Here is a 26,950-nt window from a genome sequence, read left to right as displayed (position 1 = left end):
AAGAGCATGAACAGGAACAGATAGAACTAGATCAAAGTGCTCAGACAACGGAAACAACAGTAAAAAAAAGTAAGAAGAAAGTGCGATTTGAATCTGAGCAGGAACAGATTAGCGACCAGGCAAAAGAAATAGACGAAAGACCTGGAACTAGTCAGACAGGCAGGACAACAGAAGTGCCACAACAAAAAGTGAAAAGAGTGCACGGAGAAGGAGAAGTCTCCTCAACCACTGGGAGGCACGGAGGAAGAAGTACACCTCGATACGTCAAGAGACTAAGGCTCAGACTAAAAACAGTCGAAGAAAACGATAAAGACCGAAAAAGGGCTTTAAGTGAAAGGAGTGCAGCCCAAGGAAAATCGCTGAGAAAGAGCGACAGAATAAAGAAACAGAACCGACTGTATCGGAGCCCTGAGTGGACGTACTTTGTGTTGGAAGAAATTGACGAGCCTCACCACAGTGGCAACAGTGACCACGAGTCCATTGCTGATCGGAGTTCGGACGAAGACCCTCCTTAAGAGAGCCGAAGTGAGCCTTTGGTGCAGAGAAACGAAGAGGGGTAGCAAAAGCCACCTGTAAGCTAAATATGTCTGATCCGAGTGTCTCTGGGAGATCCCGCTGTGGGTGTCTCAAAACCTGTTGTAAGATATGCTTGTGTAGTGTAGCTATGCTAATAGTAATGTGGATAGGACTAACAGTTTTTCTACCTTTTATGATAAGTAAGAATCCTAACTTGTCCCCTACTGAACCCGAAGCAGTAGATGTAGGGGTTGTACCGACTGCAGAAACACCACGAAGACTAGAGAGACGCGACAAAAGAGTAGGACTGACACACACACGACCTGATTTAGAAGCACCAGATGAGGATGGACTACATTTTCACAAAATGAAGAACAGGACGCACTTAAATGTTTTTGCTAACTTGTTAGTGCATTATGTGGAAGCTATGGAAATAGAGGACTGTTATGTCTGCATGAAGCTGCCAACTTCAGTGGCTGAAGGCGTGACATACCACCACCTACCTTTGACCTATGGAATATCCTGTAGTATATTAGCTAGCTTGTTCTATAGAAGCACCTTGCAGTACTATTATTCAAATGATGACGTAGTATTTTCTGAACTTCCTATTAGAGGACATTTGAACCGTGTACATACTACAAGTGACGTGACCCGCTATATGGGAGAATATTTCCTGACTATAGGTAACATAGACTTAGATCAAGCAAGGGAAGACAATCTGACCTGTTCACTGCAAGAGCAGGAAAAGATGTTTATAAAGATGGCAGACAGAAGGAGAGAAAAGTTTCAGAAGAAGGCAAATGACGAGAAGGATAGAATCCCTAAGTGGGCTGAGCACATGAATAACACCTCAGAAGGCGAAGCCAGTCCTGCCTTGTTGCTGGATTTTGAAGGAAGGGGGAAACTTTGTATTCATAGGGAAAGGACAGAGTACTATAATAATGTATTCATCGGTTCCAGCGAGTGTGAACATAATTATAAGGTAATTGGAGGTTGGGGTTTCAAAAATGGGTCAGAACCTGTGTTTCCCGGAATATATTATATATGTGGGAACAAGGCTTATTTCAAATTGCCGGATCACTGGTATGGGAGCTGCTACTTTGGCATTGTTTTCCCGAAAATATACCATGTGAACAATGCAGCTGGAAGCGATGATGAAACTAATGGCTTAGTGCGTAGTAGACGCGAAAGTGTAGGCGAAGTTGTAGGTGATATTTTTAGTGCACTGATACCTGGAATGGGGGTAGTTCTGAACACCCATAGAATCTGCAAATTGTCTACAGTAGTGGACCGGTTATCAACGGACACTGCTGCTGGTTTCCTGCTGGTCAATACTGAAATGGTTGCGATCAGATCAATGGTTTTACAAAACCGTCTTGCCCTTGACACCCTATTAGCAAAAGAGGGCGGAGTCTGTAGAATGCTGAGAGCGCAACATTGTTGCACCTACATTCCTGATAAAAGTATCGAATTAAAACAATATGTGAGGAACATAACTAATTTGGAAAAGGAACTCAAACCATTGGAGGTTGACAGTGCCTGGACGAGACTGACTGGAGGTCTCTCCTCTATAGGTAGTTGGTTTACTAATCTAGGTAGAAATATTCTATGGAAAATACTGATGCCAATAGTCATAATAGGTGTGATTGTATTGATCATTTTTATCTGCTGCAAATGTCAGAAGTGTAAGAAGAAATATACAGTCAATCCGAGGGGGGTGAAAAGAAACATTGATGAATTAGAATTAGAAGAGCTGAAAAGTGCAATTTATAAAAAGGCGAAAAATCACCACTCTCATAAGGAAGCTGAAAGAAAACTAAACAATAAGTTTATTGAAATCGAAATGGACGATATGAATGAATGAGAAAAGTTGGCATCTGTTTCCTTCGTGTAGTGATGATAGTAAATATCATCAAAGAGGGGATTGATGGAGCAAGGATTCGCACGTATAGCGCCTTGCTCGTATGCAAAACCCTTATCTAAATGGCATAATAATATTAACACCATTGTTCGTCATTTGTAAAGTGTTTTTCCCTACACGCGGGTGTCCCTAGGATGCTTGCTTGTTTGTCTTTTCACGTACTAACGAAGCTTGCACTGAAAATGGCTGCTTTGCCGCAATTCAGTCTGCGCATGCGTCGGTCATACCCATGTGACGTGACGCACTCGCATTCTGGAGGGATTCTGTGCTCATGCGCATTGATGCTGAATATGGCCGCTTGTCTCTCACCACGCTCTCCGCTTACTGCAGCAGCTTTTAGCCTATCTATTCTTTCGCATTAATCCCTAATGCTATAGTTATTATAGAAGTAAGGGTTGGTTATCTCTTATCGCGGTATACAGTGCGATCATTTTTATGTATGATTCTAATTTGTTTTCGCTTACTTTTCATGTACCGCGTCTTTGTGGGCTGGGTAATCATGAGCGGAGCCATGCTTGAAGCTCTGCTGGGCACTGTCACGTGACCGGAGAAAGTTCCATCTGCGCAGAAGCTAAGCCTAGCCAGCTGGCACCTGAAGCACAATGCGCCTGGGAACGTCGCTGGGAATACGGCACCTCACCTTGGAAATCGCAATACTGTTGCTACCTATTGAAAACTGTCTTGTACTGCTGTATTCTATGCATGGGAACGTGAACCTGAGGGGCGGGTATTCAAAATTGCATATTTATCATGTGAAACTGAATTCTAGGAGGTGGTAAAGACCACACCACCTCTCCTGACCAATCACAATATGGGAAACTGTCACTTGCAACATTAGGGGGTGGTCTGAGGGTCCCCAAAATTGTATAATTACCCTAGTTTAGCTTAGGAAAATTGTCCGACTTGTCCGAGTAGCAGACCTGTCACTGACCCTACGATCTCAATAGGTGCTCATTCTGAAAGTGCTGCGGAGCACTTTGTCCATACTTTCCACAAACTCCCAAGGGGTGGAAAATCCTAAGTGCTGGCGAAGCACTTTGCTGGGGAATTCGAAAATCCAATCGGGGTTTCTGGCGGATTACTTGCAGGAGGGGGTAACGCAGGCGTTGCTGTCCGAAGCTGTGGGTGTTGGTCGTACCCTGGGAGGCCCAGTCCTTGATCCGAACCTGAGGGGTATCCTGTCCTTATCCTCCGTGAGCTGTACCTGCTCACAGTCTGGCATTCCTTTTCTGAGGGTCTCTGTCCCCGTCTTCCCAACTGACCCGTGGCCAGGGTTGGTTTTCAGTCTGAATTAGGTAAATATAGATTGTGGGTTTGCGTATCTTTTTATCTCTTTCTTTCTCTCTCTCTCTCTGATCTATTAAAGCATTCTTACCTATGTTATTGCCTTATTGCCATTGAACTTATATGTGCCTGAATTTTAGTTGGTTCCTTCTCTCCCCTTTCCTTTAGAAATTCATTGATTTAATAATCCATAGCATGTTCCCGTTTTTCCCTTTCCTTTAGTGGATTGCAGTGAAAGTAGCAAGAATAGTTCAATACTTAGGTTAAGTACATGTTCTAGGTCCCATTCCCATCCTATGTTCTAGTGTAAAGTTGCAGTGAATAGTATGTGCTAAACTTCTCCCTGTAGTTTCCCATATATTCTAAATGGTCATATTGTTTGTGCAAAGTTATCTTTTGGTATTGATTTTGATATTTGATATATTACTCTGTGTATCGCTTATTATTTTGGCTTCTTCACTTTGAATTCTTATATAAAAACTAGAACTTAATCAGGTGTCTGTGGTCATTTTACAAAAATTGTGGAAAGTACATTGTGGATTTTAAGGTGTATTGGATGTTAGGCCTGTCTACTTTTCCTTAACAGCTCCAGGTCCGTCAAAGAATTGCGCCTGTGGTAAGTCGGGTGCATGGTAAGCAGAGGTAAATCCAAACTTGATTACTCCTAGCAGCGTGCAGGAGGAGAAATCCTCACCCAGTTTTCACCCAAACGAAATTAATGTGTTCTTCACGCCAAGGGCCCAGTGCGTGTTAGAGAATTGGTATCCCGGGAGACCTGGGGAAAACTGCGCGCTCTAGCACTTCATTGCGGCCACTGTGGCAGCTGCCTTGTGGTGCTACCACAAAAGGCCAAAGAGGCCACCCAACTAGACAAAATAATCTCAAAGATACTCTTGACATGGCCGACTATCTATTCTCTAAACTCCAGGTGGTCCAGACGCCGCCGCAAAATGAATTTGCAATTAAAAAAAATACAGTTCAGCATCCCACTGCTTGAAGGAATTACATTGGCTACCTGTTCGCCAGACAGACAGTTTCAAACTCCTTTGTTTTGCGCATAAAACCTTGCATAGAAAAGGACCATACACCTTGCATGAAAGCTACAATTCCATGCCCCCTCCCGCAACCGGAGATCATGTCACCAAGCTCTCGCCTCAGTCAAACCCCAAGGTCAGGATGGGCGACCGGTCCTTTTCCAAATTCGCTGCTGTCCTTTGGAACAACTTACCCATTGACCTTCGCCTGACAGATGATTACTTGCTGTTCAGAAAAAAACTTGAAAACCAGCCTGTTCCCTAGATACTGATCATATCAAAGACCAACTCGCATTACACCAAATTTCGTCCGAGCGCTGAGATGTCCCTCGGGATGAATGATGCGCTTTATAAATAATAATAAATACAACTACAAATACTCTTGGTGCTAGGAGATTGGCAAAGCCCAATTGACAAAGCGTCATTTTATCTGGGGAGCTGCCCCAGTGGTGCCTTATGGTGCACTTTAAGGACATTGGAATGCCCTCCTGGGGCAGATCTGGGAGCCCTCCTCATTCCTTGAGTACGGCAAGAAACTGAAGACATGGTTCTTCACGTAGATAACAGACTTGGCATGCACAGTCACTTCCTTATCTAACCCCTGGATACCCTCCCAGACGCAGGGGGACAACTGCAACAAAAACCCAGTTTCCTACAATGGCTGCTCAACAATTAGTCACAGCATCACATATTGGGTAGGTCGTATGTGTGTCTTTGTGCCGCTGCATTGCACTGAAGATTCTGTCTTTTTTTTCTCTAGAATCTGCAGCCGGACTTGGTCCATCGTCTCCTCCGAGGGAAGCTGGAGGCCCTGACCGGACAGCCCCTGAGGCCAGCTGGGACAGTGGTGATGCTTCTCAATTAGCACCACATGGCAGCCTGCCAGTGCCGACGGGCAGTGCTGGGACGTCGACCAATGGAAATGCTGAACTCGGTTCCTCCACGGAATCCAAAGACACAACGCAAGTCCCCAAAGGAACCACCGGAATCCTAAACCCAAATTTTGTGGGCGAGCCACCCCCCTATTCCCCTCCAGACCCTAAAACTGTTCACCTACTCTACCCACCTTTCCAAGGCCACTATGCAGGCCAAGTGCCCATCATGTACCAGCCAGGCCCGTCGGACCAGGTCATGTTCCACAACCAGAGCTTCCCACCGGCATCGCAGCCCTACACCATTGTAAGTACAAGGATGAGGGGTTGGGTGAGGGATCGCAGCCCTATACCACTGTACGTACAAGGGTGAGGGCTTGGTCAAGGAATCGCAGCCCTACACCATTGTACATACCAGGATGAGAAGTTGGGTGAGGGATCGCAGCCCTACAACACTTTAGGTACAAGTGTGAGGGGTTGGGGAGGGATCACAGCCCTACATCATTGTACGTCCCAGGATGAGGGGTTGGGTGAGGGACTGCAGTCCTGCACCTCTGTGCATACCTGTCGAAGGGTTAAGGGAGGGATCGCTGGTCTACACCCATCATAGGTACCACTGAGAGGAGCTGAGTAAGAGATGATCCTAAGTTTTATTAAGGATCTGGCAATAAACAATTAAAGCTCAAACATTTTGCCACTATCTAATCAGTCGCCACATATGCCCCTTCAATGATCAGTAACAGATGTCCAATGCCAGTCAAGCCTCCCCATGTCCAATGTAAGCCAAGCCTGCCCATTTCCAATGCTAGTCAAGCCTCCCGATGTCCAATGCTAGTCAAGCCTCCCGATGTTCAATGCTAGCCAAGCCTGCCCATGTCTAATGTCAGTCAAGTCTGCCCATGTTCAATGCTAGCCAAGCCTGCTGATGTCCAATGCCAGTCAAGCCTGCCCATGTCCAATGTAAGCCAAGCCTGCCCATGTCCAATGCCAGTCAAGCCTGCTGATGTCCAATGTAAGCCAAGCCTCCCCATGTCCAATGTAAGCCAAGCCTCCCGATGTCCAATGCCAGTCAAGCCTGCTGATGTCCAATGTAAGCCAAGCCTCCCGATGTCCAATGCCAGTCAAGCCTCCCCATGTCCAATGTAAGCCAAGCCTGCCCATGTCCAATGCCAGTCAAGCCTGCTGATGTCCAATGCTAGTCAAGCCTCCCCATGTCCAATGTAAGCCAAGCCTCCCGATGTCCAATGCCAGTCAAGCCTGCTGATGTCCAATGTAAGCCACGCCTCCCGATGTCCAATGCCAGTCAAGCCTGCCCATGTCCAATGTAAGCCAAGCCTGCCCATGTCCAATGCCAGTCAAGCCTGCTGATGTCCAATGCTAGTCAAGCCTCCCCATGTCCAATGTAAGCCAAGCCTCCCGATGTCCAATGCCAGTCAAGCCTGCTGATGCCCAATGCTAGTCAAGCCTCCCGATGTCCAATGCCAGTCAAGACTGCCGATGTCCAATATTAGTCAAGCCTGATGATGTCCAATGTAAGCCAAGCCTGCCCATGTCGAATGCTAGTCAAGCCTGCCCATGTGCAATGCTAGTCAAGCCTGCCCATGTCCAATGCCAGTCAAGCCTGGCGATGTCCACTGCTAGTCAAGCCTGCTGATGTCCAATGCCGGTCAAGCCTGCCCATGTCCAATGCCGGTCAAGCCTGCCCATGTCCAATGCCAGTCAAGCCTGCCCATGTCCAATGCCAGTCAAGCCTGCCCATGTCCAATGCCACTCAAGCCTGCCCATGTGCAATGCTAGTCAAGCCTGGCGATGTCCACTGCTAGTCAAGCCTGGCGATGCCCAATGCTAGTCAAGCCGGCCCATGCCCAATGCTAGTCAAGCCTGCCATGTCCAATGTTAGTCAAGCCTGCCGATGTCCAATGCTAGTCAAGCCTGCCATGTCCAATGCTAGTCAAGCCTGCCATGTCCAATGCCAGTCAAGCTTACCGATGTCCAATGCTAGTCAAGCCTGCCGATGTCCAATGCTAGTCAAGCCTGCCGATGTCCAATGCTAGTCAAGCCTGCCATGTCCAATGCTAGTCAAGCCTGCCATGTCCAATGTTAGTCAAGCCTGCCCATGTCCAATGCTAGTCAAGCCTGCCATGTCCAATGCTAGTCAAGCCTGCCGATGTCCAATGCTAGTCAAGCCTGCCATGTCCAATGCCAGTCACGCCTGCCGATGTCCAATGCTAGTCAAGCCTGCCCATGTCCAATGCTAGTCACGCCTGCCCATGTCGAATGCTAGTCAAGCCTGCCCATGTCCAATGCTAGTCACTCCTGCCGATGTCCAATGCTAGTCAAGCCTGCCGATGTCCAATGCTAGTCAAGCCTGCCATGTCCAATGCCAGTCACGCCTGCCGATGTCCAATGCTAGTCACGCCTGCCGATGTCCAATGCTAGTCAAGCCTGCCGATGTCCAATGCTAGTCAAGCCTGCCCATGTCCAATGCTAGTCACGCCTGCCCATGTCGAATGCTAGTCAAGCCTGCCGATGTCCAATGCTAGTCAAGCCGGCTCATGTCCAATGCTAGTCAAGCCTGCCCATGTGCAATGCTAGTCAAGCCTGCCCATGTCCAATGCCAGTCAAGCCTGCCCATGTCCAATGCCAGTCAAGCCTGCCCATGTCCAATGCTAGTCAAGCCTGCTGATGTCCAATGCTAGTCAAGCCTGCCCATGTCCAATGCTAGTCACGCCTGCCCATGTCCAATGCTAGTCAAGCCTGCCATGTCCAATGCCAGTCAAGCCTGCCCATGTCCAATGCTAGTCAAGCCTGCTGATGTCCAATGCTAGTCAAGCCTGCCGATGTCCAATGCTAGTCAAGCCTGCCGATGTCCAATGCTAGTCAAGCCTGCCATGTCCAATGCTAGTCAAGCCTGCCCATGTCCAATGCTAGTCAAGCCTGCTGATGTCCAATGCTAGTCAAGCCTGCTGATGTCCAGTGCAAATTAAGCCTGCTCATGTCCAATGTTATAGAAGCCTGCTGATGTCCACAGGAAGTTGACCCTGTCGATGTCTACTGTCAGTCATGTCTGCAGATCCATACTACTTGTTGAGCCTGCATTTGCCTACTTGTGGTACAGCCCGCCCGTGCCCACGACTGCTAAAGCCATCACTGGTAGTAAAGCCTGCAGATGTCCACAGCTAGTTGATCCTGCCTTGGTCAGTTGCTAGGCGAGCCTGCTGCTGTCTAACTCTAGTGAAGCCTAAACACCCTGTTGATGTCCAGTGCCAGTCCAGTCTGTTGATGGCACCTGCTCACCGATCCTCTCATGTTCAGAGCTAGTCAAGCCTACCTATGTCCACTGCTAGTCAAGAGTGTCTCTATCCACCGCTGGTCTAGCCTCCCAGCCTCTGCTACTAGTTGGCCTGCTGCCATTCTCAACAGACAAGCCTGATGATGTCCATTGCTAGATCAGTGTCCATTTCTAGTCGAGACTGTTGATGTCTAGTGGCAGTCACGTCTGCAGATAGCAACTGCTTGTCATCGCTGTTGATGTCCACTACTAGCAAAACCTACCTCTGTTTGTTGTTCGTGGAGCCTGCCGATGTCCACAACTAGTAAAGCCTACCACTGTCCACTGCTAATCTAGTGTTTCAATATTCCCTGCTAGTTAGGCCTCCTGGCATCGGCTACACTGTTAGTTGGGTCTGCTGACATACAATACTAGTTGAGCCTGTTGATGACCACTGATAACCAGTGGAGTCTGTTGATGCCCATTAGTAGCCTAGCCAACATGCCCATTGCTTGTAAAGCCTACCAATGTTCCCTACTAGTCAAGTCTGCCTATATCCACCACTAGATGAGCCTGCCAATGTCTTCTACTCGTCAAGCTTGCTGATGTCCACTACCAGCCGAGCCTGCCAACGTCCACCTCTAGTCAATCCTGCAGACGTCTCTAGTTGAGCCTGCCGACGCCCACTACTAGTCAAACCCATTGACATTCACTGCCAGTTGAACCTTGTGATATCCACTGCTTGTCAAGCGGGCTTAAGTCCACTGCTAGTAAAGTCTACCAATAATGACTACTAGTTGGTTTGTTCATATCCACTGCTAGTTGAGCTTCCTGACATCCACTATCAGTTGAGCCTTCTGACATCTAGTAGTTTAGCCTTCTGACATCTTCCAATGTTCACTACTTGTCAAGTCTGAGCGTAACCACTGCTAGTCAAGCTTCCTGACCTAGTGTCAAGTAAGGAGTAAAGATCTAGGCTGGTCCAGTGGCACCGGGTGGACTCAGCGCATCCAAACAAACGATAAGGCTGGGCCAGGGGCTCTCTTACTTGGTAATCGCATTGAACCGAGTTCAAGGTAAGCCGGTCACAAGTGGAGTCAAGAGTGCAAGCATTAACTTAATAATGTCTTGCTTACCAACCGTGGTGGCCAGACGGAAGCAGGCTCCTTCCCTTCAAAACAGGCACATCCTGACCTGAGAACGCCTTAAATCTGGCAGATCCCACATTTATGTACTTTACTCACGGGTGCCAAGTTCTCCACCCAAGGAGACTCCCCAACTGTGTACAGGAAGCTTGAATCCTTCTTTTGCTTTGCCCGCCACTCTCGGGTTACCTCAGAGACTTGGATCTGAGGGAGTCGTCTGCATGGGGGGTTCCCCCCTCATAGACATGTGAAAGGCTTGGATCAGAGGAGCCCCCCTGCATGGGGAGCACTCCCCTCAGAGACATGTGAAGGGCTTGGATCAGAGGAGCGCCCCTGCATGGGGAGACCTCCCCTCAGAGACATGTGAAGGACTTGGATCAGAGGAGCGCCCCTGCATGGGGAGCCCTCCCCTCAGAGACATGTGAAGGGATTGGATCAGAGGGAGCCCCCTGCATGATAATCATTGTCTCTACCCTCTACCTCCTCAGAGATATTCGGATGGCTTCGATCGGAGGGGGGGAGGACCTGCCTGGGAAGGGTCCTCTCAAAGACATTGCAAGGGCTTGGATCATAGGGGTGCCCCTGCAGGCGGAGGGCCACTTCAGATACATTTAAAGGGCTTGGATCAGAGGGGCGCCCCTGCAGGCGGAGGGCCTTTCAGATACATCTAAAGGGCTTGGATCAGAAGGGCGCCCCTGCAGGCGGAGGGCCACTTCGGATACATTTAAAGGGCTTGGATCAGAGGGGCGCCCCTGCATGCGGAGGGCCACTTCAGATACATTTAAAGAGCTGGGATCAGAGGGGCGGCCCTGCATGCGGAGGGCCACTTCGGATACATCTAAAGGGCTTGGATCAGAGGGGCGCTCCTGCAGGCGGAGGGCCACTTCCACATACATTTAAAGGGCTTAGATCAGAGAGGCGACCCGGCATGCGGAGGGCCACTTCAGATACATTTAAAGGGCTTGGATCAGAGGGGCGCCCCTGCAGGTGGAGGGCCACTTCAGATACATTTAAAGGGCTTGGATCAGAGGGGCGCCCCTGCAGGCGGAGGGCCACTTCAGATCCATTTAAAGATCTTGGATCAGAGGGGTGCCCCTGCAGGCGGAGGGCCACTTCAGATACATTTAAAGGGCTTGGATCAGAGGGGCGCCCCTGCAGGCGGAGGGCCACTTCAGATACATTTAAAGATCTTGGATCAGAGGGGTGCCCCTGCAGGCGGAGGGCCACTTCAGATACATTTAAAGGGCTTGGATCAGAGGGGCGCCCCTGCAGGCGGAGGGCCACTTCAGATACATTTAAAGGGCTTGGATCAGTGGGGCGCCCCTGCATGCGGAGGGCCACTTCAGATACATTTAAAGGGCTTGGATCAGAGGGGCACCCCTGCATGCGGAGGGCCACTTCAGATACATCTAAAGGGCATGGATTAGAGGGGCTCCCCTGCATGCGGAGGGACACTTTCAGATACATTTAAAGGGCTTGGATCAGAGGGGCGCCCCTGCAGGCGGAGGGCCACTTCAGATACATCTAAAGGGCTTGGATCAGAGGGGTCCCCCTGCAGGCGGAGGGCCACTTCAGATACATTTAAAGGGCTTGGATCAGAGGGGCGCCCCTGCAGGCGGAGGACCACTTCAGATACATTTAAAGATCTTGGATCAGAGGGGTGCCCCTGCAGGCGGAGGGCCACTTCAGATACATTTAAAGGGCTTGGATCAGAGGGGCGCCCCTGCAGGCGGAGGGCCACTTCAGATACATTTAAAGGGCTTGGATCAGAGGGGCGCCCCTGCATGCGGAGGGCCACTTCAGATACATTTAAAGGGCTTGGATCAGAGGGGCACCCCTGCATGCGGAGGGCCACTTCAGATACATCTAAAGGGCATGGATTAGAGGGGCTCCCCTGCATGCGGAGGGACACTTTCAGATACATTTAAAGGGCTTGGATCAGAGGGGCGCCCCTGCAGGCGGAGGGCCACTTCAGATACATCTAAAGGGCTTGGATCAGAGGGGTCCCCCTGCAGGCGGAGGGCCACTTCAGATAAATTTAAAGGGCTTGGATCAGAGGGGCGCCCCTACATGCGGAGGGCCACTTCAGATACATTTAAAGGGCTTGGATCAGAGGGGCGCCCCTGCATGCGGAGGGCCACTTCAGATACATTTAAAGGGCTTGGATCAGAGGGGCGCCCCTGCAGGCGGAGGGCCACTTCAGATACATCTAAAGGGCTTGGATCAGAGGGGCGCCCCTGCATGCGGAGGGCCACTTCAGATACATTTAAAGGGCTTGAATCAGAGGGGCGCCCCTGCATGCGGAGGGACACTTTCAGATACATTTAAAGGGCTTGGATCAGAGGGGCGCCCCTGCATGCGGAGGGCACTTCAGATACATTTAAAGGGCTTGAATCAGAGGGGCGCCCCTGCATGCGGAGGGACACTTTCAGATACATTTAAAGGGCTTGGATCAGAGGGGCGCCCCTGCATGCGGAGGGCCACTTCAGATACATTTGAAGGGCTTGGATCAGAGGGGCGCCCCTGCAGGCGGAGGGCCACTTCCGATACATTTAAAGGTTTTGGATCAGAGGGGCGCTCCTGCAGGCGGAGAGCCACTTCAGATACATTTAAAGGGCTTGGATCAGAGGGGCGCCCCTGCATGCGGAGGGCCACTTCAGATACATCTAAAGGGCATGGATTAGAGGGGCTCCCCTGCATGCGGAGGGCCACTTCAGATACATTTAAAGGGCTTGGATCAGAGGGGCGCCCCTGCATTCGGAGGGCCACTTCAGATACATCTAAAGGGCATGGATTAGAGGGGCGCCCCTGCATGCGGAGGGCCACTTCAGATACATTTAAAGGGCGTGGATCAGAGGGGCGCCCCTGCATGCGGAGGGCCACTTCAGATACATTAAAAGGGCTTGGATCAGAGGGGCGCCCCTGCAGGCGGAGGGCCACTTCAGATACATATAAAGAGCTTGGATCAGAGGTGCGCCCCTGCAGGCGGAGGGCCACTTCAGATACATTTAAAGGGCTTGGATCAGAGGGGCGCCCCTGCAGGCGGAGGACCACTTCAGATACATTTAAAGGGCTTGAATCAGAGGGGCACCCCTGCATGCGGAAGGCCACTTCAGATACATTTAAAGGGCTGGGATCAGAGGGGCGCCCCTGCATGCGGAAGGCCACTTCAGATACATTTAAAGGGCTGGGATCAGAGGGGCGCCCCTGCAGGCGGAGGGCCACTTCGGATACATTTAAAGGGCTTGGATCAGAGGGGCGCCCCTGCAGGCGGAGGGCCACTTCAGATACATTTAAAGGGCTTGAATCAGAGGGGCACCCATGCATGCGGAGGGCCACTTCAGATACATCTAAAGGGCTTGGATCAGAGGGGCGCCCCTGCATGCGGAGGGCCACTTCAGATACATTTAAAGGGCTGGGATCAGAGGGGCGCCCCTGCAGGCGGAGGGCCACTTCAGATACATCTAAAGGGCTTGGATCAGAGGGGCGCCCCTGCATGCGGAGGGCCACTTCAGATACATTTAAAGGGCTTGGATCAGAGGGGCGCCCCTGCAGGCGGAGGGCCACTCCAGATACATTTAAAGGGCTTGGATCAGAGGGGCGCCCCTGCAGGCGGAGGGCCACTTCAGATACATCTAAAGGGCTTGGATCAGAGGGGCGCCCCTGCAGGCGGAGGGCCACTTCAGATACATCTAAAGGGCTTGGATCAGAGGGGCGCCCCTGCAGGCGGAGGGCCACTTCAGATACATTTAAAGGGCTGGGATCAGAGGGGCGCCCCTGCAGGCGGAGGGCCACTTCAGATACATCTAAAGGGCTTGGATCAAAGGGGCGCCCCTGCATGCGGAGGGCCACTTCAGATCCATTTAAAGAGCTTGAATCAGAGGGGCGCCCCTGCAGGCGGAGGGCCACTTCAGATACATTTAAAGGGCTTGGATCAGAGGGGCGCCCCTGCAGGCGGAGGGCCACTTCAGATACATCTAAAGGGCTTGGATCAGAGGGGCGCCCCTGCAGGCGGAGGGCACTTCAGATACATTTAAAGAGCTGGGATCAGAGGGGCGCCCCTACATGCGGAGGGCCACTTCAGATACATCTAAAGGGCTTGGATCAGAGGGGCGCCCCTGCAGGCGGAGGGCCACTTCAGATACATTTAAAGGGCTGGGATCAGCGGGGCGCCCCTGCAGGCGGAGGGCCACTTCAGATACATCTAAAGGGCTTGGATCAAAGGGGCGCCCCTGCATGCGGAGGGCCACTTCAGATCCATTTAAAGAGCTTGAATCAGAGGGGCGCCCCTGCAGGCGGAGGGCCACTTCAGATACATTTAAAGGGCTTGGATCAGAGGGGCGCCCCTGCAGGCGGAGGGCCACTTCAGATACATCTAAAGGGCTTGGATCAGAGTGGCGCCCCTGCAGGCGGAGGGCCACTTCAGATACATCTAAAGGGCTTGGATCAGAGTGGCGCCCCTGCAGGCGGAGGGCCACTTCAGATACATCTAAAGGGCTTGGATCAGAGGGGCGCCCCTGCAGGCGGAGGGCCACTTCAGATACATCTAAAGGGCTTGGATCAGAGGGGCGCCCCTGCAGGCGGAGGGCCCTTCAGATACATTTAAAGGGCTTGGATCAGAGGGGCGCCCCTGCATGTGGAGGGCCATTCCAGATACATTTAAAGGGCTTGGATCAGAGGGGCGCCCCTGCAGGCGGAGGGACACTTCAGATACATTTAAAGGGCTTGGATCAGAGGGGCGCCCCTACATGCGGAGGGCCACTTCAGATACATTTAAAGGGCTTGGATCAGAGGGGCACCCCTGCATGCGGAGGGCCACTTCAGATACATTTAAAGGGCTTGGATCAGAGGGGCGCCCCTGCAGGCGGAGGGCCACTTCAGATACATTTAAAGGTTTTGGATCAGAGGGGCGCTCCTGCAGGCGGAGGGCCACTTCAGATACATTTAAAGGGCTTGGATCAGAGGGGCGCCCCTGCATGCGGAGGGCTACTTCAGATACATTTAAAGGGCTTGGATCAGAGGGGCGCCCCTGCATGCGAAGGGCCACTTCAGATACATTTAAAGGGCTTGGATCAGAGGGGCACCCTGCAGGCGGAGGGCCACTTCAGATACATTTAAAGGGCTTGGATCAGAGGGGCGCCCCTGCATGCGGAGGGCCATTTCAGATACATTTAAAGGGCTTAGATCAGAGGGGCGCCCCTGCATGCGGAGGGACACTTTCAGATACATTTAAAGGGCTTGGATCAGAGGGGCGCCCCTGCATGCGGAGGGACACTTTCAGATACATTTAAAGGGCTTGGATCAGAGGGGCGCCCCTGCAGGTGGAGGGCCACTTCAGATACATTTAAAGGGCTTGGATCAGAGGGGCGCCCCTGCATGCGGAGGGCCATTTCAGATACATTTAAAGGGCTTGGATCAGAGGGGCGCCCCTGCAGGCGGAGGGCCACTTCAGATACATTTAAAGGGCTTGGATCAGAGGGGCGCCCCTGCATGCGGAGGGCACTTCAGATACATTTATAGGGCTTGAATCAGAGGGGCGCCCCTGCATGCGGAGGGCCACTTCAGATACATTTGAAGGGCTTGGATCAGAGGGGCGCCCCTGCAGGCGGAGGGCCACTTCCGATACATTTAAAGGTTTTGGATCAGAGGGGCGCTCCTGCAGGCGGAGAGCCACTTCAGATACATTTAAAGGGCTTGGATCAGAGGGGCGCCCCTGCATTCGGAGGGCCACTTCAGATACATCTAAAGGGCATGGATCAGAGGGGCGCCCCTGCATGCGGAGGGCCACTTCAGATACATCTAAAGGGCATGGATTAGAGGGGCGCCCCTGCATGCGGAGGGCCACTTCAGATACATTTAAAGGGCTTGGATCAGAGGGGCGCCCCTGCATGCGGAGGGCCACTTCAGATACATTAAAAGTGCTTGGATCAGAGGGGCGCCCCTGCAGGCGGAGGGCCACTTCAGATACATATAAAGAGCTTGGATCAGAGGTGCGCCCCTGCAGGCGGAGGGCCACTTCAGATACATTTAAAGGGCTTGGATCAGAGGGGCGCCCCTGCAGGCGGAGGACCACTTCAGATACATTTAAAGGGCTGGGATCAGAGGGGCGCCCCTGCAGGCGGAGGGCCACTTCGGATACATTTAAAGGGCTTGGATCAGAGGGGCGCCCCTGCTGACGGAGGGCCGCTTCAGATACATTTAAAGGGCTTGAATCAGAGGGGCACCCCTGCATGCGGAAGGCCACTTCAGATACATTTAAAGGGCTTGGATCAGAGGGGCGCCCCTGCATGCGGAAGGCCACTTCAGATACATTTAAAGGGCTGGGATCAGAGGGGCGCCCCTGCAGGCGGAGGGCCACTTCGGATATATTTAAAGGGCTTGGATCAGAGGGGCGCCCCTGCAGGCGGAGGGCCACTTCAGATACATTTAAAGGGCTTGAATCAGAGGGGCACCCATGAATGCGGAGGGCCACTTCAGATACATCTAAAGGGCTTGGATCAGAGGGGCTCCCCTGCATGCGGAGGGCCACTTCAGATACATTTAAAGGGCTGGGATCAGAGGGGCACCCCTGCAGGCGGAGGGCCACTTCAGATACATCTAAAGGGCTTGGATCAGAGGGGCGCCCCTGCATGCGGAGGGCCACTTCAGATACATTTAAAGGGCTTGGATCAGAGGGGCGCCCCTGCTGGCGGAGGGCCACTCCAGATACATTTAAAGGGCTTGGATCAGAGGGGCGCCCCTGCAGGCGGAGGGCCACTTCAGATACATCTAAAGGGCTTGGATCAGAGGGGCGCCCCTTCAGGCGGAGGGCCACTTCAGATACATCTAAAGGGCTTGGATCAGAGGGGCGCCCCTGCAGGCGGAGGGCCACTTCAGATACATTTAAAGGGCTGGGATCAGAGGGGCGCCCCTGCAGGCGGAGGGCCACTTCAGATACATCTAAAGGGCTTGGATCAAAGGGGCGCCCCTGCATGCGGAGGGCCACTTCAGATCCATTTAAAGAGCTTGAATCAGAGGGGCGCCCCTGCAGGCGGAGGGCCACTTCAGATACATTTAAAGGGCTTGGATCAGAGGGGCGCCCCTGCAGGCGGAGGGCCACTTCAGATACATCTAAAGGGCTTGGATCAGAGGGGCGCCCCTGCATGCGGAGGGCCACTTCAGATACATTTAAAGGGCTGGGATCAGAGGGGCGCCCCTGCAGGCGGAGGGCCACTTCAGATACATCTAAAGGGCTTGGATCAGAGGGGCGCCCCTGCATGCGGAGGGCCACTTCAGATACATTTAAAGGGCTTGGATCAGAGGGGCGCCCCTGCAGGCGGAGGGCCACTCCAGATACATTTAAAGGGCTTGGATCAGAGGGGCGCCCCTGCAGGCGGAGGGCCACTTCAGATACATCTAAAGGGCTTGGATCAGAGGGGCGCCCCTGCAGGCGGAGGGCCACTTCAGATACATTTAAAGGGCTGGGATCAGAGGGGCGCCCCTGCAGGCGGAGGGCCACTTCAGATACATCTAAAGGGCTTGGATCAAAGGGGCGCCCCTGCATGCGGAGGGCCACTTCAGATCCATTTAAAGAGCTTGAATCAGAGGGGCGCCCCTGCAGGCGGAGGGCCACTTCAGATACATTTAAAGGGCTTGGATCAGAGGGGCGCCCCTGCAGGCGGAGGGCCACTTCAGATACATCTAAAGGGCTTGGATCAGAGGGGCGCCCCTGCAGGCGGAGGGCACTTCAGATACATTTAAAGAGCTGGGATCAGAGGGGCGCCCCTACATGCGGAGGGCCACTTCAGATACATCTAAAGGGCTTGGATCAGAGGGGCGCCCCTGCAGGCGGAGGGCCACTTCAGATACATTTAAAGGGCTGGGATCAGAGGGGCGCCCCTGCAGGCGGAGGGCCACTTCAGATACATCTAAAGGGCTTGGATCAAAGGGGCGCCCCTGCATGCGGAGGGCCACTTCAGATCCATTTAAAGAGCTTGAATCAGAGGGGCGCCCCTGCAGGCGGAGGGCCACTTCAGATACATTTAAAGGGCTTGGATCAGAGGGGCGCCCCTGCAGGCGGAGGGCCACTTCAGATACATCTAAAGGGCTTGGATCAGAGTGGCGCCCCTGCAGGCGGAGGGCCACTTCAGATACATCTAAAGGGCTTGGATCAGAGGGGCGCCCCTGCAGGCGGAGGGCCACTTCAGATACATCTAAAGGGCTTGGATCAGAGGGGCGCCCCTGCAGGCGGAGGGCCCTTCAGATACATTTAAAGGGCTTGGATCAGAGGGGCGCCCCTGCATGTGGAGGGCCATTCGAGATACATTTAAAGGGCTTGGATCAGAGGGGCGCCCCTGCAGGCGGAGGGACACTTCAGATACATTTAAAGGGCTTGGATCAGAGGGGCGCCCCTACATGCGGAGGGCCACTTCAGATACATTTAAAGGGCTTGGATCAGAGGGGCACCCCTGCATGCGGAGGGCCACTTCAGATACATTTAAAGGGCTTGGATCAGAGGGGCGCCCCTGCAGGCGGAGGGCCACTTCAGATACATTTAAAGGTTTTGGATCAGAGGGGCGCTCCTGCAGGCGGAGGGCCACTTCAGATACATTTAAAGGGCTTGGATCAGAGGGGCGCCCCTGCATGCGGAGGGCTACTTCAGATACATTTAAAGGGCTTGGATCAGAGGGGCGCCCCTGCATGCGAAGGGCCACTTCAGATACATTTAAAGGGCTTGGATCAGAGGGGCACCCTGCAGGCGGAGGGCCACTTCAGATACATTTAAAGGGCTTGGATCAAAGGGGCGCCCCTGCATGCGGAGGGCCATTTCAGATACATTTAAAGGGCTTAGATCAGAGGGGCGCCCCTGCATGCGGAGGGACACTTTCAGATACATTTAAAGGGCTTGGATCAGAGGGGCGCCCCTGCATGCGGAGGGACACTTTCAGATACATTTAAAGGGCTTGGATCAGAGGGGCGCCCCTGCAGGCGGAGGGCCACTTCAGATACATTTAAAGGGCTTGGATCAGAGGGGCGCCCCTGCATGCGGAGGGCCATTTCAGATACATTTAAAGGGCTTGGATCAGAGGGGCGCCCCTGCAGGCGGAGGGCCACTTCAGATACATTTAAAGGGCTTGGATCAGAGGGGCGCCCCTGCATGCGGAGGGCACTTCAGATACATTTATAGGGCTTGAATCAGAGGGGCGCCCCTGCATGCGGAGGGACACTTTCAGATACATTTAAAGGGCTTGGATCAGAGGGGCGCCCCTGCATGCGGAGGGCCACTTCAGATACATTTGAAGGGCTTGGATCAGAGGGGCGCCCCTGCAGGCGGAGGGCCACTTCCGATACATTTAAAGGTTTTGGATCAGAGGGGCGCTCCTGCAGGCGGAGAGCCACTTCAGATACATTTAAAGGGCTTGGATCAGAGGGGCGCCCCTGCATGCGGAGGGCCACTTCAGATACATCTAAAGGGCATGGATTAGAGGGGCTCCCCTGCATGCGGAGGGCCACTTCAGATACATTTAAAGGGCTTGGATCAGAGGGGCGCCCCTGCATTCGGAGGGCCACTTCAGATACATCTAAAGGGCATGGATTAGAGGGGCGCCCCTGCATGCGGAGGGCCACTTCAGATACATTTAAAGGGCTTGGATCAGAGGGGCGCCCCTGCATGCGGAGGGCCACTTCAGATACATTAAAAGTGCTTGGATCAGAGGGGCGCCCCTGCAGGCGGAGGGCCACTTCAGATACATATAAAGAGCTTGGATCAGAGGTGCGCCCCTGCAGGCGGAGGGCCACTTCAGATACATTTAAAGGGCTTGGATCAGAGGGGCGCCCCTGCAGGCGGAGGACCACTTCAGATACATTTAAAGGGCTGGGATCAGAGGGGCGCCCCTGCAGGCGGAGGGCCACTTCGGATACATTTAAAGGGCTTGGATCAGAGGGGCGCCCCTGCTGACGGAGGGCCACTTCAGATACATTTAAAGGGCTTGAATCAGAGGGGCACCCCTGCATGCGGAAGGCCACTTCAGATACATTTAAAGGGCTTGGATCAGAGGGGCGCCCCTGCATGCGGAAGGCCACTTCAGATACATTTAAAGGGCTGGGATCAGAGGGGCGCCCCTGCAGGCGGAGGGCCACTTCGGATATATTTAAAGGGCTTGGATCAGAGGGGCGCCCCTGCAGGCGGAGGGCCACTTCAGATACATTTAAAGGGCTTGAATCAGAGGGGCACCCATGCATGCGGAGGGCCACTTCAGATACATCTAAAGGGCTTGGATCAGAGGGGCTCCCCTGCATGCGGAGGGCCACTTCAGATACATTTAAAGGGCTGGGATCAGAGGGGCACCCCTGCAGGCGGAGGGCCACTTCAGATACATCTAAAGGGCTTGGATCAGAGGGGCGCCCCTGCATGCGGAGGGCCACTTCAGATACATTTAAAGGGCTTGGATCAGAGGGGCGCCCCTGCTGGCGGAGGGCCACTTCAGATACATCTAAAGGGCTTGGATCAGAGGGGCGCCCCTTCAGGCGGAGGGCCACTTCAGATACATCTAAAGGGCTTGGATCAGAGGGGCGCCCCTGCAGGCGGAGGGCCACTTCAGATACATTTAAAGGGCTGGGATCAGAGGGGCGCCCCTGCAGGCGGAGGGCCACTTCAGATACATCTAAAGGGCTTGGATCAAAGGGGCGCCCCTGCATGCGGAGGGCCACTTCAGATCCATTTAAAGAGCTTGAATCAGAGGGGCGCCCCTGCAGGCGGAGGGCCACTTCAGATACATTTAAAGGGCTTGGATCAGAGGGGCGCCCCTGCAGGCGGAGGGCCACTTCAGATACATCTAAAGGGCTTGGATCAGAGGGGCGCCCCTGCAGGCGGAGGGCACTTCAGATACATTTAAAGAGCTGGGATCAGAGGGGCGCCCCTACATGCGGAGGGCCACTTCAGATACATCTAAAGGGCTTGGATCAGAGGGGCGCCCCTGCAGGCGGAGGGCCACTTCAGATACATTTAAAGGGCTGGGATCAGAGGGGCGCCCCTGCAGGCGGAGGGCCACTTCAGATACATCTAAAGGGCTTGGATCAAAGGGGCGCCCCTGCATGCGGAGGGCCACTTCAGATCCATTTAAAGAGCTTGAATCAGAGGGGCGCCCCTGCAGGCGGAGGGCCACTTCAGATACATTTAAAGGGCTTGGATCAGAGGGGCGCCCCTGCAGGCGGAGGGCCACTTCAGATACATCTAAAGGGCTTGGATCAGAGTGGCGCCCCTGCAGGCGGAGGGCCACTTCAGATACATTTAAAGGGCTTGGATCAGAGGGGCGCCCCTGCATGCGGAGGGCCACTTCAGATACATTTAAAGGGCTTGGATCAGAGGGGCGCCCCTGCAGGCGGAGGGCCACTTCAGATACATTTAAAGGGCTTGGATCAGAGGGGCGCCCCTGCAGGCGGAGGGCACTTCAGATACATTTAAAGGGCTTGGATCAGAGGGGCGCCCCTGCATGCGGAGGGCCACTTCGGGTACATCTAAAGGGCTTGGATCAGAGGGGCGCTCCTGCAGGCGGAGGGCCACTTCAGATACATCTAAAGGGCTTGGATCAGAGGGGCGCCCCTGCAGGCGGAGGCCACTTCAGATACATTTAAAGGGCTTGGATCAGAGGGGCGCCCCTGCAGGCGGAGGGCCACTTCAGATACATTTAAAGGGCTTGGATCAGAGGGGCGCCCCTGCAGGCGGAGGGCACTTCAGATACATTTAAAGGGCTTGGATCAGAGGGGCGCCCCTGCATGCGGAGGGCCACTTCGGATACATCTAAAGGGCTTGGATCAGAGGGGCGCCCCTGCAGGCGGAGGGCACTTCAGATACATTTAAAGGGCTTGGATCAGAGGGGCGCCCCTGCAGGCGGAGGGCACTCCAGATACATTTAAAGGGATGGGATCAGAGGGGCGCCCATGCAGGCGGAGGGCCATTCTAGATACATTTAAAGGGCTTGGATCAGAGGGGCGCCCCTGCATGCGGAGGGCCACTCCAGATACATTTAAAGGGCTTGGATCAGAGGGGCGCCCATGCAGGCGGAGGGCCATTCTAGATACATTTAAAGGGCTTGGATCAGAGGGGCGCCCCTGCATGCGGAGGGCCACTCCAGATACATTTAAAGGCTTGGATCAGAGGGGCGCCCATGCAGGCGGAGGGCCATTCTAGATACATTTAAAGGGCTTGGATCAGAGGGGCGCCCCTGCAGGCGGAGGGCCACCTCAGATACATTTAAAGGGCTTGAATCAGAGGGGCGCCCCTGCAGGCGGAGGGTCACTTCAGATACATCTAAAGGGCTGGGATCAGAGGGGCGCCCCTGCAGGCGGAGGGCCACTTCAGATACATCTAAAGGGCTTGGATCAGAGGGGCGCCCCTGCATGCGGAGGGTCACTTCAGATACATTTAAAGGGCTGGGATCAGAGGGGCGCCCCTGCAGGCGGAGGGCCACATCAGATACATTTAAAGGGCTTGGATCAGAGGGGCACCCCTGCATGCGGAGGGCCACTTCAGATACATTTAAAGGGCTTGGATCAGAGGGGCGCCCCTACATGCGGAGGGCCACTTCAGATACATTTAAAGGGCTTGGATCAGAGGGGCACCCCTGCATGCGGAGGGCCACTTCAGATACATTTAAAGGGCTTGGATCAGAGGGGCGCCCCTGCAGGCGGAGGGCCACTTCAGATACATTTAAAGGTTTTGGATCAGAGGGGCGCTCCTGCAGGCGGAGGGCCACTTCAGATACATTTAAAGGGCTTGGATCAGAGGGGCGCCCCTGCATGCGGAGGGCTACTTCAGATACATTTAAAGGGCTTGGATCAGAGGGGCGCCCCTGCATGCGAAGGGCCACTTCAGATACATTTAAAGGGCTTGGATCAGAGGGGCGCCCCTGCAGGCGGAGGGCCACTTCAGATACATTTAAAGGGCTTGGATCAGAGGGGCGCCCCTGCATGCGGAGGGCCACTTCAGATACATTTAAAGGTTTTGGATCAGAGGGGCCCTCCTGCAGGCGGAGGGCCACTTCAGATACATTTAAAGGGCTTGGATCAGAGGGGCGCCCCTGCAGGCGGAGGGCCATTTCAGATACATTTAAAGGGCTTGGATCAGAGGGGCGCCCCTGCATGGGGAGGACCATTTCAGAGACATTTAAAGAGCTTGGATCAGAGGGGCGCCCCTGCATAGGGATAACCACCTCAGAGTCATTCAAATGGCTTGGATCACAGAGAGACCTCTGTTGGGGGCTCCAGCAGCTCTTTGTTGTGCCTCTGCCACTCACCACGTCTTCTCTCTCTTCATCATTGCAGTACCACGAGCACATGATGGGACACCCACCCAGGCCAGAGGCCCGGCGGCCGCCCAAGGACTACATGGTGGAGTCCGTGCTGGTCATGATCTTCTGCTGCCTGCTCACGGGGATCATCGCCATTGTGTACTCACACGAGGTAAGGGGGGTCCTGTTGAGGTAAAGGAGGTCCTCATGAGGTTAGGGAGGTCCTCATGAGGTAAAGGGAGTCCGTGTACAAGAGAAGGGTGCTGCCATGAGGTGTGGAGAGCTCTTCGCTCGAGGTAAGAGGAGCGTCATGAGGTAAGGGAGGTCCTCATGAGGTAAGGGAGGTCCTCATGAGGTAAGTGTTAGACGGACCGGGAGGGTCGGCCGAGGATAAGGGGAGAGGTCTCCGGGGAGAGCCGCCTCCAGCGAATCGTACAGACAAGTAACTTCCCCCCCACAGACGTACACCACACAAGGTTAAGGTTCAACGATACTTTATAGGCAATTCTTCAAGTACGGTCAGATAATACAAGGAGGTCTGGACTCCGGGGTCCCCTCGATTCTGGTCTCTGGATTGGGAAAAGGGTAGCGGGACAGTCTTGTTACCAATAGGTGGAATAGCTCTCAATCCTCGAGCTCGGCGTTCTAGATGGACGGGCCGCGGCGGAGCCAGCAGGTCCCGAGATGGAAGAAGGAAGCGACGGTCCGCGGCGGAGCCTGCAGGTCCCGATGAAGATGGTAGTTACAAACGGTCCGCGGCCACGCCAGCAGGTCCCGACGACGATGAAGGTTACGAAGGTTGCGGCAGCGCCAGCAGGTAGGACGATAGTTCGCAAGGCAGAGCTACGGCAGCGCCAGTAGCCCGTCAAGGATGAGTTCTTCTCTGCGTCTCTCGACTCCAAGATACAACTGCCTTCCTGCTCTGGAGCTGCCCCAGTTATAGGGCTGCGGCCCCTTGATGTCCGGACCCTCGCACTTGGAGGTCGGGAGGTCCGGGATGGGAGAGTCCAGACACCCAGCAGGGGGGTGGAGCCAGCGCCCGGGGAGGTCGGGGGCGAGCGGTACCTGGCGGGGGAGAGCCATCGACACCTCGTTCTCCCATTGACCTGCCAAGTAGTCCGCTCACCTCCTGGGTGGATGGTGGTGCCGGGATGTCTGAGGCCTGGCCAGGCCCAGGGTTAGGGTCGATCGGAGGCCACGCGGCCTCGTGGCGTAGTGTCCAAGATGGCGCCCAGGTTGGGCGCGCGGGCCAGTAGTGGATCAGGCCCACGAGGTGGATATGTTCAGAGGCAGGGGTCCCGGAGGGGACGGAAAACGTGAAGTGGTGGTGTGTGTCACTTGAGGGACCGGGCTCGGGCCTGGTCGGGCAGAGGGGGAGCGGGCCCTTCTTGTGGCCTGTCCAACATGCGTCCCCCCCAGCTGAAGGCGGGGAGAGTCACCCATCCTCTTGGGGACTCTCCTCGTCGAGGCGGAAAAAGCGAGACAGGCCATCCGCGTTGGCGTGGTCTGGTCCAGGCCGATGTTCCACAGTGAAGTCCATCCCTTGTAGGGAGATGGACCAACGTAGTAGTTTTGGGTTCTCCCCCCGCATCTGCATCAGCCACTGCAGGGGTCGATGATCGGTCTGTACCCGGAAGTGTGTGCCAAAGAGGTAGGGCCGGAGTTTTTTTAGGGCCCATACCACGGCGAAGGCCTCCCTCTCGATGGTGCTCCAGCGTTGTTCTCGAGGTAGGAGCCGTCTGCTGATGAAGGCCACTGGCTGATCAAGGCCTTCGGGGTTCAATTGGGACAAGACCGCTCCAATGCCGTGGTCGGAGGCATCCGTCTGGACGACGAATTCCCGGCTGTAGTCGGGGGCCTGGAGCACAGGAGCGGAGCACATGGCGGCCTTCAGTTGTTCGAAGGCTGTTTGACACTCTGGGGTCCAGTTGACCTTCTTTGGTTGATTTTTGGACGTGAGTTCTGTGAGGGGCCCCACTATGGTACCATAGTCCTTCACGAACCGTCGGTAATAGCCCGTGAGTCCCAGAAAGGCGCGTACCTCGGTCTGGGTGATGGGGGGGGGTGCCAGGACTGGATGGCGGCGATCTTGAGCTGCAGAGGGGCCACCAGGCCGCTTCCCACCTGGTGTCCGAGGTAGGTTACGGACCCCTGCCCAATCTGGCATTTGCTGGCCTTGATCGTGAGGCCAGCTCGCTGAAGGGCTTGTAGCACCGCTCGGAGGTGATGGAGGTGGTCGGACCAGTGGTGGCTGTATACAGCGATGTCGTCTAGGTAGGCGGCGCTGAATCCTTCGAGCCCGGCCAAGACCTGATTAACGAGTCGCTGAAACGTTGCTGGGGCATTCTTCATGCCGAAGGGCATGACCTTGAAATGATAGTGGCCGTCAGGAGTGGAAAATGCAGACCGTTCTTGGGCCCGGGATGTGAGGCCGATCTGCCAGTAGCCCGCCGTCAGGTCGAAAATGCTGAGGTAGCGGGCAGCTCCCATGCGGTCGATTAGCTCGTCTGCCCGGGGGATGGGGTGCGCGTCTGTCCTGGTGACCGCATTCAAGCCCCGGTAGTCGACGCAGAACCGGAGTTCCGGTGTGGTGCCGGGAGTGGCTGCTTTGGGGACCAGGACTACTGGGCTGGCCCAGGGGCTGTCTGAGTGTTCAATGACCCAGAGCGTGAGCATTTTGGTTACTTCCTCCTGGATGCAGGCCCGTACCCGATCTGGTACGCGGTAGGGCCGGTGGCGGATAGGGGGGCTGTCCCCTGTGTCCACGTCGTGCACACACCAGGAGGTGACACCTGGGGTGAGTGAAAACAGGCTGGCGAACTGCAACAGAAGGTCACGACATTCTTGGCGTTGTTCCAGGGTGAGGGCCTCCGAGAGTCGGACCCCGTCCACGGAGCCGTCCTTCTCCCGAGTCCGTAGGAGGTCAGGGAGGGGTTCGGAGTCCTCCTCGGCTCCATTGTCTGTTGCCATCAGGAGGCTGAGTTCTGAACGCACAAAGTGGGGTTTCAGTCTATTAGCGTGGAGGACCCGGAGGGGGTTCCGTGAGGACTCCATGTCGATGAGATAGGTGACAGGGTTCTTGCGCTCGACTACTTTGAAGGGCCCCGTCCACTTGTCTTGCAGGGCGCAGGGTTCGGTGGGAGACATCACCCATACTTGTTGGCCGGGTTCAAATTCGATGGAGGAGGCATTTTGGTCATACCATTTTTTCATGTCCTCCTGACTGGCCTCCAAGTTTGCTTTTGCCAGCTCTCTGAACCGTCGGGTCTGGTTGCGGAGGGTTAGGAGGTATTTGAAGACATCTGGAGGGTTCTTTAGAGGGGGCATTTCCCAGCCTTCTTTGACTAGACTGAGCGGCCCCCGTACGTGGTGTCCATACAATAGTTCAAACGGGCTGAAGCCGAGGGACTTCTGGGGGACCTCTCGATACGCGAAGAGGAGGCACGGCAGCAGCACATCCCACTGGCGACGGAGGGGCTCTTCCAACCCCCCAATCATCCCTTTGAGCGTGCGGTTGAACCGCTCAACGAGTCCGTTTCCTTGAGGGTGATAGGGGGTTGTGAATCGGTAGGTGACCCCACACTGTTGCCAGAGGGACTTCATATATTTGGAAATAAAGTTTGTGCCTCTGTCGCTGAC

At 54.5% G+C, this 26,950-nt stretch overlaps 1 protein-coding gene across 13 annotated transcripts in view; it reads left to right on the top strand.

Annotated features, from left to right (window-relative positions):
• Positions 1-26,950, top strand: part of PRRT1B (proline rich transmembrane protein 1B) — a 174,633-nt gene that overhangs the window by 134,165 nt on the left and 13,518 nt on the right. For all 13 annotated transcript variants that reach the window (XR_015296122.1, XR_015296119.1, XR_015296111.1 and 10 more), the window contains exons 3-4: positions 5,516-5,934; positions 23,346-23,483. Coding sequence is in view for 1 of the 13 variants with exons in the window: in XM_086924782.1 (XP_086780908.1) it covers positions 5,516-5,934; positions 23,346-23,483 (557 nt within the window). In the remaining 12 variants the exon portion in view is untranslated. The remainder of the gene's footprint in view (positions 1-5,515; positions 5,935-23,345; positions 23,484-26,950) is intronic.

The sequence above is a fragment of the Lissotriton vulgaris genome, chromosome 5, assembly GCF_964263255.1.
Source record: "Lissotriton vulgaris chromosome 5, aLisVul1.2, whole genome shotgun sequence".
Lineage (NCBI taxonomy): Eukaryota > Metazoa > Chordata > Amphibia > Caudata > Salamandridae > Lissotriton > Lissotriton vulgaris.
The sequence above is the reverse complement of the archived record's forward strand: the minus strand, read 5'-3'. Positions and strand labels throughout refer to the sequence as shown.